The sequence below is a fragment of the Aythya ferina genome, assembly GCF_964211825.1.
Source record: "Aythya ferina genome assembly, chromosome: 1".
NCBI classification, from domain to species: Eukaryota; Metazoa; Chordata; class Aves; order Anseriformes; family Anatidae; genus Aythya; species Aythya ferina.
In genome coordinates, this window is record NC_140296.1 from 204417901 (window position 1) to 204431376 (window position 13476).

At 46.8% G+C, this 13476-nt stretch overlaps 1 protein-coding gene across 4 annotated transcripts in view; it reads right to left on the minus strand.

Moving 5' to 3' along the window:
- PLXNA4 (plexin A4) overlaps positions 1-13476 on the minus strand; it is a 407281-nt gene that overhangs the window by 73088 nt on the left and 320717 nt on the right. For all 4 annotated transcript variants that reach the window (XM_084518707.1, XM_084518708.1, XM_084518710.1 and 1 more), the window contains 2 exons: positions 5730-5826; positions 3075-3265 (listed from right to left, as the gene is read on the minus strand). In XM_084518707.1, coding sequence (XP_084374833.1) covers positions 3075-3265; positions 5730-5826 — 288 coding nt within the window. The remainder of the gene's footprint in view (positions 1-3074; positions 3266-5729; positions 5827-13476) is intronic.

Consider the following 13476-nt stretch of genomic DNA (forward strand, 5'->3'; position numbering starts at 1 on the left):
AAAGTTAAATCACAATTTCAAGGTTTTATTTTATTTCCCTATGTATTAGACTCTTTTTTTTTAGAAAATAACTCAGTTCCCCATGAAATGTTTTGATATCTTTTTGTGGTTATTAAACTTGCTATCAAGTAGTTTTTACTTGTTCCAGTAAGGTAGGTGTCTAGTAAGGTAGGTCTGTGGCTAATTAGGGCTCACCTATCCTTGAAAGCACTTGCTAGTATGTGGAATGTATCCCACAGCATGTCAAGAGAGGATTTTTTTGATGGTATAACTAATGTCATTACAAAGAATAAAAGGATGTGTAGTGTAAAAAGGAACATCTTGCTAGAAGAAGTCCTTTATTTTGTAGAACGAGGGGTGAGTTTGAGACAAAAGTCACAGAAACTCAGCGGAAACATTATGATCCTCCTTCCATGGGAATTTAAAAAAAATGCGATGAATCAAAAAGTGTCAACAGGAAACTTCCTAGATCGAAGTTAGCACAACACCCCTGAAAATCCCCAATTAAACAATGCATTATTTTTTTTTTTAATAATTTTTGAAGCTGCAAAGCCCACATATTTCCTTAAAAACGGGTGGACTTGGGATTCTCCCAGGAGTGTACGGGAGACTTTTAACCCCAGCTCACTTCACTCCCACAGATGCCTACAACAAGAAGAAGGTGCTACTGCACTGTTTTCACAGCGAGGGAGAAAGAGCCTGTTCCTATCACAGGTGCAAAAATCTGGAATGAGACCTGTCAGTTTTGCAGAGGGGAACGCAGCCAGGGATACGAAAGCTGCCAGGGAGCCTCAGCTTTCTCTCCGAGACCCAGAGCTATGACGCCGCATCACAATTTACGCCCTCTGCTAGCATCAGCCTAATGCCACGGCTTGTCACTCCGACGGAAGGTTTTCATGGCTGAGAGAGCCCCTAAGTCCTTTAATTTCACTGAGTGGCAATATAAATGCAGGAGCCAGGAAATAAGTGCAGGTTGTGGGAAGCTGTGTGCTGGGGTGCATGCGTGTGTGTGTGTGCCTGTGCAAGTGTGAGGACACGTGTTATTTCTCCTCCCTCGCCTCCACGGATATTTCCCTGGCTCCTGGCCAGACTACACTTGCTCTTACCAACCGCTCCAGACGTGCCATTAGCTGCAATATATATCCAGTCACTCGAGATTACTTCCATGCTAATGGCTCAGAAAAAAAGACTTTCCAAGAGCTACTTACGATCTCACCAGACAGTTGGAATATTTCATGAGTGAATATTGCAATGATCTGTGCGAGCTTTGGGAGCTGCTGGAGGAAATGCCAGCAGAATTAGAAGTGTATCCCTTCTGGAGCTGTAACACGGAGAATGAGTGGTTTTCACTTTGTAAAGAGACCGTAGGTACAGGGTTTGGGTTCAAAGCATGGTGGAGAAATATGGATGGACCTTCAGAGCAGCACATTACTGCAAGGTCAAGCCCTTGTGGTTTGGACTTCAGCTTTGGTTGGCCATCTGACACCTCCCCAGTATTAAAATCTGTGAATCTCTATAACAATTCTGAACCTTTCCCAAGGTTTGAGAATTGGAAAAGATTCAGAAAAGGTTTCCCCTCAGCTCCCTATAATTCGCAAGGCCTCAAAAGTGAACTTTCAAAGTAGCTGTTCATTCTGGCTGTCTCTGGGCTTGGCTTCACAGCTTTGGGTGGGTTCAGAAAGACCAGCTGCAGACAAATGCAGGTGTGGTGGGGATCTCCACCTTGGAAACACCATAATTAGTACGGCGCTTTGGCAATCCAACTCACTGGGTACTTTGAAGAGTGACAGACTGCAGGAAGATGGACAGAAACAAAATAAGAGGCGCTCCTTTCAATGGCATCTAGGAAAAACAGATCCTACCCAGACTTTGCTCACACAAAACCTCCATCCATGGACACTATTTAGGGCCATAACACCCACATCCTTTGATTCTTAATTAAATACAATTGAAAAAACTTCTCTTAGTTTCTAGGAAAATAACCCATTTATTATTTTATATTAAAGCAGAGGCGCCATGGAGGCCAGATTTTCCTCATTGTTCTTTCTCTTCTCTGTCTCATTTTCTTCCTTGCTGTCCTCAGTTGCAAATAAAGCCTTATCCACTTGGAAAGTTTACTCGTGTTAATTAAACTACGGTGACTGGGAAATGCTTATGGCAAGGGGCAGCTGGTAAGGGTGTACTTCCCATTATCATTGCTCAGATATGTCAATCTGCATGCCTGTGACCTTGCAAATGCTGTCCATCATGATGGCAGAGGCATCCTAAGAGCAGATAAAATCACTTTAGGCTGAAGCCCCAGTTTCCCCCCCTTGCTGTCTCTACCTTCCTTTGTTTCCTCTTTCTATCACCTTTTTATTCTCTTATCTCCCCTTTGCACCTTGCCCCTAACTCTTCCTTTGGCCCAGTCAGCACAGTCAACAGGAAACCTTCTCAGGGACCTTGTTACCTTGCAAGGTCTACCCAGCCTTGCCCTCACTCTCCCTTTATCACTTAATAGGTGATTTCCAAATTTCCCTTAGACCTGGCCAGAGCCTGCCTTCTCCTTGAGCCTTTGGAAGGGAAGGTTGACAATTGCACAGGGCTTTGATTGATCAACAAGGCTGTCTTTCACCTTGCAAAGTCAGCCAAGCAAACAGAAAAGAGTTACTCTGCTGGAGTTAGTAGAGTCTTTTTTTTTTTTTTTTTTCTCCTGCACAGTGATGCTGTCTGCATCCTGCTGCCAGGAGGCACGAACTACACCCTGCCGTCTTCCTCAGCCTCCTGTCAGCAAAGCTCCAAACACTCTGGGATACCTCAGCTTCTCCTCTCGACCAGTCTGGCCAGAGAGGCGCTTTCAGCCTTCATTTGATAACTCCCAAGTAGTCGATTTGAGATGCCCCCAGGTGTCTTGCCTCACCTCCAGAAGGGCCAGGCCTCCCAAAGGCCTCATGTGCTATCTGCCAGCCCTGCATGGGCAGCTTGCAGGCTTTGGGTTACCCAGCACTGACCTTCCCCAAAGCCAAATCAGGAAAATAAACCGAGGCAAGGGTATGAGATGGGACACACAGGCTTCTTGTAGATCCGTGACTTACATCTGTGATCTTGGGGTTGGTGCATTTGCCCTTGGTGCTGGACAACTCCAGCCACTGGCTCTCCTGGGCCGGGCAGTGCTGCTTCAGCGTGCACTGGTTCTGCCCCTCACACCAGCCACACTCGAAGTCCGGGTCGGCTTTCAGGCACAAGCCACAGCTGTCACGCATGGCCCCACACTTGTACAGGTGAACTGTGGGGATAGGAAAAGGGAGAGGACCTCAGAGATGCAGACAAGATGGGTGAGTGGTGGGATGTCGGGGGGTGTAGTGAGGTGAGAGGGGGGAAGGCATTTTGGGATGCTCGTCTCACAGGCAGGGTGGGACTTCTCCAAGGGGGTAAATAACGGAGGATAAAATGCTTACATCCTCAGTGAAATAAACTGTGCTTGTCAGAGTTCATCCCCCATGCAAGATGTTTTTGGGAGGTGAAAGCAGAAGGGGTACTGCCCTCAGTAAGGCGATGGGCTGCAAGCAGGAGGTTGGGAAGAAAAGGGCTTGGGCAGTGATGTGGCCTTGGACCCATCCTTTTTCTTAGAATATGTGACCCTACCACCAGTCTCAGCCTCAGCTTTCCATCTTCAAATGCTTTCCTAAACCTGCTCTACCCATAACCTAAACTTCACACCAGGGAATTTTCCTGGAACACCTTACCCACCACTCATTGGCAAGGTTCACAGTCACTCAGGTTTCTCCCTTAACATAAATCGCAAGAGAGAATAATAAAAACCACAATGGTCTGGGATGAGGCTGAATCCAGGAATTCTCAATCAGCTTTTCCCCTTTCTTCTGCTCCAAAAATTCAGGCTGTTTTACACTTTGAAGTACTAAGTTGATCCTCCTCTAATACAGACAGTAAAGATTAGTGCTTAGCTCCGTCTCGGGCTGCTAATAAGTGATTAGAGGCAGTCAAAGCTTTTTTTTTTTTTTTTTTTTCCCAAATAAAGCTTAACATTTTTGCAGTTCTATGACATAAGATCCTGCTATTTATCCTTATTTTACAGATGTGTAAACTGAGGCCTGAGTTGCACAGGGGGCTGATAGCAAAAGTCTCCTCCCCGAGGCTGAAGATGGCAGAACTGAGGCTTTCAGGCCAGCTTATCTGTGTATTTGTGTGGGTGTTGGTAATTTTCGTTGTAAAATGGGGGATTTTCCCTTTGTACTTCTGTTTTGCCATGTCAGTAAGTGACTAAAGTCTGTGGTTATTATTATGCACAGTTCAAAAGCTCGAAGGCTTTGGATATGTGTGCTGAAAAGCTTTAGCTCTCCATACCTGCACCCTGCTCTCCCAAAAATCAGCAGGTATTGGTGAAGGCAAGGAAAAAAAAAACTTTTTATTTCTCCAGGCTGGTTGCAAGAAAAGTTTTCAAAACATCTGTCAATCACCATGTGCTGCAGGCCTCCTGGGATGCTGGTGCTTTCTTATTTTCCTGTTACTTTCCCTCAATTTTTTTGAGCTGATCTGCTCACAATTTTTGGGTGAGTTCAGCCTTTCAGCCCACCAGCCCAGCTTATGTGATGCTGGCTATAAAAGTGGTGAATGATCATCTTGCAACTTCACTGACAAAGACATTGGATCTAATCCTGCCTCTGCCTCTCCCTCTTGATTTTCCATAGAAGAAAGTTTGCTCCTTTGTAGCGCTGTCAAAAATTCTGCTTTTAACCACAACTTTTGTGCTAGTCAATAAAGCTCTATGCCCATGTGGGGCTTCCACATGCATGTGGCTGTTGCCTTGCTGCCCCAAAACATGATGGTATAATCCAGACTATCCCTTTGATGGAAAAGGGTCATGCAGCAGGGAGAGGAGTCAGCTCAGCTCAAGGATGGATGCGAGATGGTGTGAGAAGAGCAGGGAAACTCCTGATAGGGAGTGGGACAAATAGTGGGGAGTGTCCAAGAAAAAGGGAAGGTGAAGTGAGGGAGGGAGAAACTTCTGAGGGGTGGTGGTGTGAGGAGGAAAGACTGAAGGTCTGAGCTGTAAGAGGCTGAGCGGAGAGGGAGCCTGATGCAAACAGCTCCAGGTGGCTGAGGGTGAAGGACAAGAAGAAGAGGATATGGCTGGACCCTCCATCTCCAGCTAAAATACCTGTCTCTGGGTTGGAGAGGCAATGACCCTCTGTGAGAGACACATCAACCCCGTGCCATCCATGGTAATTAAATAGAGCTGGGCTCTGGGCAGGAGGTGGGTCTGGGTCCTTTGCCATTGCGGTTTTGCTTTGTTCAGCCTTTTCCCCCTGGCGAGTCTGCAGCCTTTCTCCTCCCTCTCGCCCTTGCCCTGTTCATTACCACATCACCTCTAAGCAGAGAGTGCCTGATCTCCTGGCGTGTTAACTCAAAGGGCATCATTGCAGGGGAAATAAAAGAGGGGGAGAAAGCACGAGAAGGAGGGGCAAAGACACAAGATACAAAAAAAGTGGGGAGAAGCGGAAAGAGAAGGTGATGAAGGGGAAAGCCATGCAAGTGGGAGGGAGAGTTGTACTTCTCCAGGGGAAAAGCACAAAAGAAAATAATAAAAATTGGTAATTTGCAGGGTGCAGAGAACAAGTCTGCACCAGACAGCACGAGGAGATGGTGGCGGCTTTGTTAAGCGTAGGGAGCGATGAGGCCCGTTGCTAAGGTTACTGCTTCCAAGGACAAGTTGAAATAATTCTTTTTACCTTTGTTCTGTGCTGGGTTGTCGATGTTGAAATTCCCGTTCCACACAACCGTCAGCTCCACTGGCAGGCTGTTAATCTCCATCCCTTCGTACGAATACTAGAAGTGGGAGAGCAAAAGGTAAAAAAAAAAGACAACAAAGGCAGCCTCACTTCATGCCCAAAGGTTGGGAAGGGTCCTGGGGTGGGCAAGAATTGATACCACAAGCTGTGAACAAGAGAAATGGAGCTGTCACCTATCTCCCTACCTGTTGTTACCTCCAAGAAGGCCACGGGAAGCTCTCAAAGTTGTGGTTCTCAATGGAGCAAGCCGTGTCCATCTCAACAGCCCATAAGTCTTATCTATCTATTAGGTGAATATTCTGTGATTTCAGCATATCTGCACATTATAGGGTTGGCAAAGTACCTTCTATCGCAGCTCTGCGGAATATTTTGCCAACTCTTGGGTGCACCTCTAAGGCACTGTGGATGTGCCATCAAAATATACCTCTGCTGTGTACTCTGTAGGTGCTGGGTTTGTAGCTAAGGTTATCTACACGAGTGTTAGTTTGAAGAGCTCTTGGGTGCTGAGTGAGGTCTTAGAAAGCAAGGAATGAGAGTAACTTGGAAATGCCTTAAAAAGGGGGAAAATGGAGGTTCTGTGTAATTATAGACCTGTCAGGCTAACTTGACTTCCCAGAAAGAAAGTACATCAAATTATTAAACAATCAATTTATAAGCACCTGCAAGATGATAAGGTGATAAAAATCAGCCAGCATAGATTTGTCAAGAACAAATTGTGTCAGCCCCATCTAATTTCCTTTTTTGACAGGCTTAATGGCTTTGTGGATAAAGGGGAGGCAGCAGATGTGATTTATCTAGATTTCAGTAGAGTATTTGCTACTGTCCTGCAGGAGATTCCCATAAACAAGCTAGGGAAATATGATCTAAAAGAATCAACCATAAGGTATATGAACGGGCTGCCAAAAATGGTCCCAAATCAAATAATTCATTGTTGGGCTGGGAGGGTGTTTCAAACGGAGATTTGCTCTGGGTCTGGCATTATTCAGTATTTCCAATGCTGACTTGGTTGACAGACTGCAGACCGTGCTAACAGTTTTGGTGAATGACTCTGTTCAGGGAGAAAGTGGAAGAACATCCAAAGGCAGGGTTAGGAATTCAAAACAAACTTGACAATTTGTAGAACGGGGCCAAAGTCAACAAAGTGAAATTCAGCACAGGCAAGCAGCGAGTAGTCTTCGGTAGGAGAAATCGATGCAAACAAATATGAAATTGGAGTGACTGGCCAGTGCTGCAGAAAATGGTCTGGGGACTGCTGGAGATCGCAAGCAGATTGTGAATCAACAGTGCCATATTGCTGCCAAAAAAACAAGCAAATCTCATTTGGGGATGCACTAGACAGAGTTTCTTACACACATAAGCCCCAGGAGGCAATTATTTTTCCCTGTTCAGAACCAGAAAAGCTTCAGCTGGTGTAGAGGGTATCCAGTTTCCAGCAAATATGAATTAAGAAAAGCTTAGAAATCTTTTGAGAGAGTTAGACAGACTTAAACAAATACTTGTCAGGCACAGTCAAGGTACACGGTTCTGGCCTTAATGAAGGAAATGGAAGCTGGTCTCTGGGGGCTGTTTCCAGCCCCCCACTTGGTGAACTCTCAGACACGTGGTACTTGGTGTGTTTTTTTTCAGCCAGATTTCGGTTTATCCTAAGTCAGTTCACACAGAGTTCACTTGGTTGCCCGTCAGACCCCACTGCTTGCCTCCACCAGCAGCTTCCACCCAGCACTTCACCCAAAGGCAAAAAGCCTCCTACGAGGGAGAGGAGAGGATGCATCACAGCGATGGTTGCTTAAAGGACAGAATGGGAACAAGGCACAAAGGGAAGAGACACTGCTACCGACCCCAGTACTTGTAAGAATTTACTATCTTGAGATCAGGAATATCCCACAGAACTGGGATCTACAGCAGGACAAACTCCCTCTCCTAAATAAAGAAGTGTGTTCCCCACTATGAGACTAAATACAGTTCAATAAACTGTCTGGTTTTCCTGGATATGTCCTAGGGACCACAAAAAATCCCCGTCACTAAGGTCTCAGCATGGTTTTCCACAGAGATGTCAAACCTCTGAACCTTCGGAGGCAGGTTTTCCTGTATCCACTAATTGCCATATAATTGCAGAGCAAATCATATATGGTGATTTCTGTCCATTACAGCGGAGTGAGTGCTAGTCGCACGGTAATTTCTGTTTGGACAAACTAAACACAATTAGCCGGTAATCCACAGGCCCCTGTGATTATGATCTAGTTGTAGGGTATTTATGGGCATGAGCTTTGTGGTTACCATGGAAGTAAAGAGCTGCCGCGGGTTATCCGAGTCCTGCGTGATAGGGCTGTGCCCGCCAGCCTCATCCAGTATTAGCATTTTTATGACACTCCTCGGTGTCACTGCCAGCAAGATGCAAGATGATGCGGAGCCACTTGGACTCACAAGGCCGACTTTTCACAGCTTTTCGGAGCGAGGAGCAAGGATGGGGAGGCTGGAGTGGGAAGGAGAGCGACTGAAAAGTAAAGAATAATTAATCTTCTGCCAGTCAGGAGCTTTGCTAACACCTGCTTTGCATGGCACTTGGCAAACGTTGATTGGAAATGGGAAGGAGCGTGTGTGCAGAATGGCTGGTCAACCTTAAGTCGCAAGTTGAATCCGTAGGTGCATGAGAAAGCATTAATTTCTGCCTCGGAAGATCCTCATCTGTGTGTACTGGGATTTATCTGTTAGCAGAGCCTAGGCAGGGCTGCCAAGGGACAGGCAGCTGGAGTCCCCCCGAGCCTTTCATCCCACTGAGAATCCCAGTGCCAACAGCAGGAGCCCAGCTGGGATTTTACATCTTATCTGCCTGTGGCACTGGGGGCAAACACGCGTTAGGGCTGTTAACTCGGTAGAACTGATCCAGAACTGGAAACGGATGTGAGGGAATAAGCAACGAGATCCCCGCGGAAGAGCTCCAGGGATGAAACCAGCTGAGGGCTGGAAGGAAGACGCTCTCTCTGCCTTGCCTGGTCTGCTCAGACAGCTCGTGGGCTGCACGGCAGCAAAACAGAGCAATTTGCAAAGTAACAGGGAGTAGATGCTCCGTCCTGCTCAGACCACAGGAGCTGCTAACTCATTGTGGTCTCTGTTCAAAGCCCGCTGAACTCGAGAGGAGTCTTTGAAAAGGATTTGCTCGGCTGTAACAATAAGATGGAAATATGTTTCAGAGGAGAGAAAAGGGCCGAGGCATCGATCTGCAGGACGCACAGCAGAGCTTCCTGGGCACTCCTGCTACGAGCGTTCATACCACTAAGGCTTGTATGTACGTGTTGCCGTGCACAACTTTCTCCAGCACAGGCAAAAATTGCACAAAAGACATAAATCTGACCCCGAAGTCTGCGAAATCTGGATTCCCACCATGCATATCAAATCAAAGCAGAAAATTACAGGCAATTTAGAGGCCCTAACTGAGAAAGAGAGGCTGCCCTCCCAGAAAGGCAGGCTGGCTCCCATCAGGAAATGCCAAAAAGCTGCTAGAAGGAGCTGCTGTAATTCACAGGAACAGCACATTGTGTTTTGAACTCTCGAGCACCAGGCTCTTTGTCTCTTAAACTCTTTGCTAGTATCAGATAGCCTTACAACAGGGGCTGAGCCCGTGGCACCGCTCGGCCCTTTCGCCGCGCTGTTAGCGGTTTAACATATTGTGCACAAGCCACCGTAAACAGGGTGTCTGTTTGTCTCCTGGAGGTTTTCACCACCAAGTTCCCTGTCCTCAGGCTGAGATCGTGGCTGCAGAAAAATCACAGCTCTCAGTTTTGTAGGAGCAACGCAAACATTAGCTGACTGAGCAGCAAGATGGTTTATTTTTCAGTAATCTGCACGTTCCTGGCTCCTCTGGGCATCCTGTTAGTGACTACAAGCACCCTGAATTAGAGGAACTCAGCTTTGCAGACCTCTGAGCCTTGTGGTTTGTGCAGAAGCAGAGGGATATGACCTCTCGGTACATCCTCCTGAGATGCTGTGCAGCACAAAGACCTTTGGAGGTTTGTCCTGGGCACGCTTAGGACAATAAACCAAGCGTGGTTACGTGATGTACCTCCAACATGTCCAATAGCATGGAAACATTTGTAGACAAACAGCTTTTTGGTTTTATTTTAGCGTTAGTTTTCCTTGACAGCACAAAGACTGCTTCTGTGATTAGAGCTTGGGCCTGGGGACTGATTCCTGTATCTGGCTCTGCCACCAGTTCCTTGCGTGACCCTGTGCAAAGCATTTAATCCCTCTTTGCATCAATTTTCCGGCCATAAACAGGAGGCAGAAACCTTCTTGCTCAAAGCCATCACCTTGAACTCTTTGCTTACTAGAGCTGGGACTGAACCTCTGGGTCTGTGTTATCACCCACAAAAAAAGAGCCCACATCACGACTGGGGTCCCTCTGCGATATTTGAACATAGATAAAATAATTTAATAATGTAGATAAATTAATTTAATAATTTAGCAATAATTGAGAGGCGTATGCATGACTCAGCCCTGGGCTCATCTGCCTTTGGCCTCCTGTAAGTGTGTTTTCCCATCATGTTTGGGAATAGTTGCTCTTTTTTTTTTTCCCAGCCCTGTTTTTGTTTTTGTTTTCTCCCTCCCTCCCTGCGAGCCGCGCCACAGAGTCAAGTGCTTCTGAGATCTCTTGCTCAAGTGCAATAACGTGACAAATACAACGTGTTTGCTTTTCCTATTCCTCTCTCACCCAGTGCTTTGAGCTGTTCCACCCCGGGTCTCGCAGCACACGGACCCGCGAAGGGCTTCGGGGCAAATTCTCAGCAGGGATTTCACTGCTGGAAATCAGCGCGTGCTGCCTGCACGTGCCAAGACCAGGCACTGGGTCAGGCTGACATAAAGCAAAATGTGTGCTTAGGTCTTTGAAGCTGGTGATGGCAGTGATCGTGGCATGGTGAGGCAGGGCATCGCTCACCCATTTTCCTCTTCTTTTTTTGCTGAAGTTTGCTGACCCTGTTGGGCTGACTGCAAGTGCTGGGTCTCCCAGTGCTTCCCACTGGGGAGATTGCTCCCTGCCCTAATAGATCTGTTCCAGCCATTTCTGCTGACGTTTTTACTTACTTATTTATATGCCTCCTTAGCTCTCCTCCTTTTCATTTCCTCCCATCACTCCGTGTCCAGACTGTCGGCAGAGCTATCATAAGTGCAATAAGGAATGGCAGGCAGGGTCTCTCTGAGTGATAATTGTGTGCCTTGGGTGGTGTGATAGAGGACAAAGCCCAGAGCTGAGAGGCTCAAACCACTTGACAAGAACAATAATTGTCCCGAAGCGTGCTGCCTGCAGTGACTTATTGCTGTTATCAAATGAAATATCTCCTGGAAAGACAGGGAGAGAGACGGAGCTGGCTATTGACTGGACCAAGCACCTAGGCACCATCAGTGCTGAATATGACATTACTGACAGGCCATCAGATAGGCTGGCCCCACCTGGGTGTCCTTAAAACATCTCTTAATTGAACTTGGAGCCACTTAGCAAAGTGCCTGCCTAAGATGGATGGACCTGGTTCTCATCTCGGCTTCCCCTGGTGTAGATCCTGAGGGACCAGGCTGCCAGGAGCAAGAGTTAAAGCTTCTTTTTTCCTGCTCCTATCCTGGGTAAAAGCAGGAAAACTCCTGCATTTTGCAGAAGGTGTTCTGCAGGAGCTGGATTTGAGCTCCTCGGTGCCTCCTGTAGGATGGGAGGGGACAGAACTGGAGGCTTACGTTGGAAAACAAGCCAAGAATGATTGCTTAGTCTAGCATGCATCGCCAACAGAAAGATCTGCTGGCAGGATAGCATCCCTTCAGGGACACACCATCACAACACATCCTCCCACCCTTCTTTGGACCTTCTCCAAGCCTGCAATGCAGGTGCTACGCTCAGTGCCTCATCCAGCTACTCTGCTGAATAAAAAAGCTCGGCTGAAGGGGGCTGATTCAATTTGCAAACAAGCTCATACAGCTGTTCCTAAAGCCAGGTGACCCTCGGAGCAGGGGCTCATTGTATCGCGGTGGCTCCAGACGGAATGCTAATTTTGGCAGGAAAGGAAATAATCATGATGGAGACATACCTACAGCACTCCTTTCCCATTGTCTGTGTCCTCTGCCACCTGCTCAGAGCCTGGGCATCTCTGTTCCTTTTTTTTTTTTTTTTTTTCGTATCTGCGTGAATGTTTCTTTCTTTTGTCTGGCTCTCCCTTGCACATCTCTTTCTCTTAGCGTCTGGTAAATTCAGAGCAACAATGAAATAACATTTCTCATAGGGGAAAAAAAATAGCCTCAAATCAGAGAGCCAAAGTGCCTTTAAAAGAAGAGAGAAGAAAAGAGAAGAAAAGAGAGGAAAAAAAAATAGAAAAGAAGAAAGGAGAAGAAAAGGAAGAGGTAGGATGCAGAAGAGGAAGGAGTAGAGTTTATTCCAAAATAATCCTCTCCTCATGGAGATGCCAGAAGCCCACCTGAGCCACCACCAAATGTGGGGCAGGCGTGATACAGACCCTGCAAGGTTATGGAGTGCCCTGCCACCGTGAGCAGCTCAGGAGTAGCCTGCAATATCATGACATCAAATTAAATGTTAAGATCAAGTGTTGTCACAGCACTCAGGCATCCCATGAGCAAATACACCTGGGGATTCATTGAAGCCCACTTCGTTGGTCGTAGGTACAACCTCTTCTTGAAGCATGCAGGTAACATGAGAACAGTCACCATTACCCCTTAAAATCAGGCTCAGTTATTGAGTAACACAAACCAGGGGGCTAAGAGAGACTCTCCAAGGCTGCTGAGGCAGTCAGTCCCCCATTCAGCCCAACTGTGTTTAAAATTACCCTGAGATGCCCCATGCTGGTGCTTGTTTCTGCCAGATAATTTGTGACTCTGAAAGGCGGCTGCGCTCCTCCCTGCTAAGATGCTTTGGATAGACATGTAGACTCTGCTCAGGTGCATAAAACATTCCTCCAGCCCCAGGCTTTCACTTTGCAAAAGAAATTCGTTTTTAAGATAGTGTAATGCTTTCTTAATTTCTCAACCCCTTTTTTTCTGTGAAATCTTGAATCTGGATGCTCACAGGCCACTAACCAGTAATGAAAATCAGGAGGGAGGGAGGGAAGGAAAAGAATAAATATGACAGTGCCATTGGGAAAGTTTTGTGTGTGTGTGTTTTCTTGTCTTTTTTTCCGACAGATCATGAAACGTGTGAACTGCCTGTAATCTTCAACACGCTGCTTAATGCAGCAGAATATGTTGTGATGGGTTTTAACAAGCCCTGCCCGGCATGGAGTGGCAGAGCTGCAGTGAAGTGGCTAAAGCCTGTAATTAGCTCTTTGACTAATAAATCATCTCATAACAGCAATGCGAATGACTCAAATGCATGTCTGGGAGACACAAATTTCATGGAGAAACCTCCAGAGGAGCTGTGCTAGGTGACCACCACCACCTATCTGCACGGCTCCTGCCCCAAAGCCTCACAGGGGCTCCCTGGGATTGGTGTCACCGGTCCTGCAGGTGGGGAAACAGAGGTGTGAGGAGGGCAGAGCGACGAAACAGAGCCTGGGGAAGGCTTGTCTCAAGCTTTTAGCATCTCAGCCTTCCTCGGACCCATTGCTGGCATTTGTCAGACTGTTTATATGCTGTTTGTGTCCCTTCGCTAATTCCCCCACATAATAAATTTAATTCTCAGTGCTGACAGGAACATTAG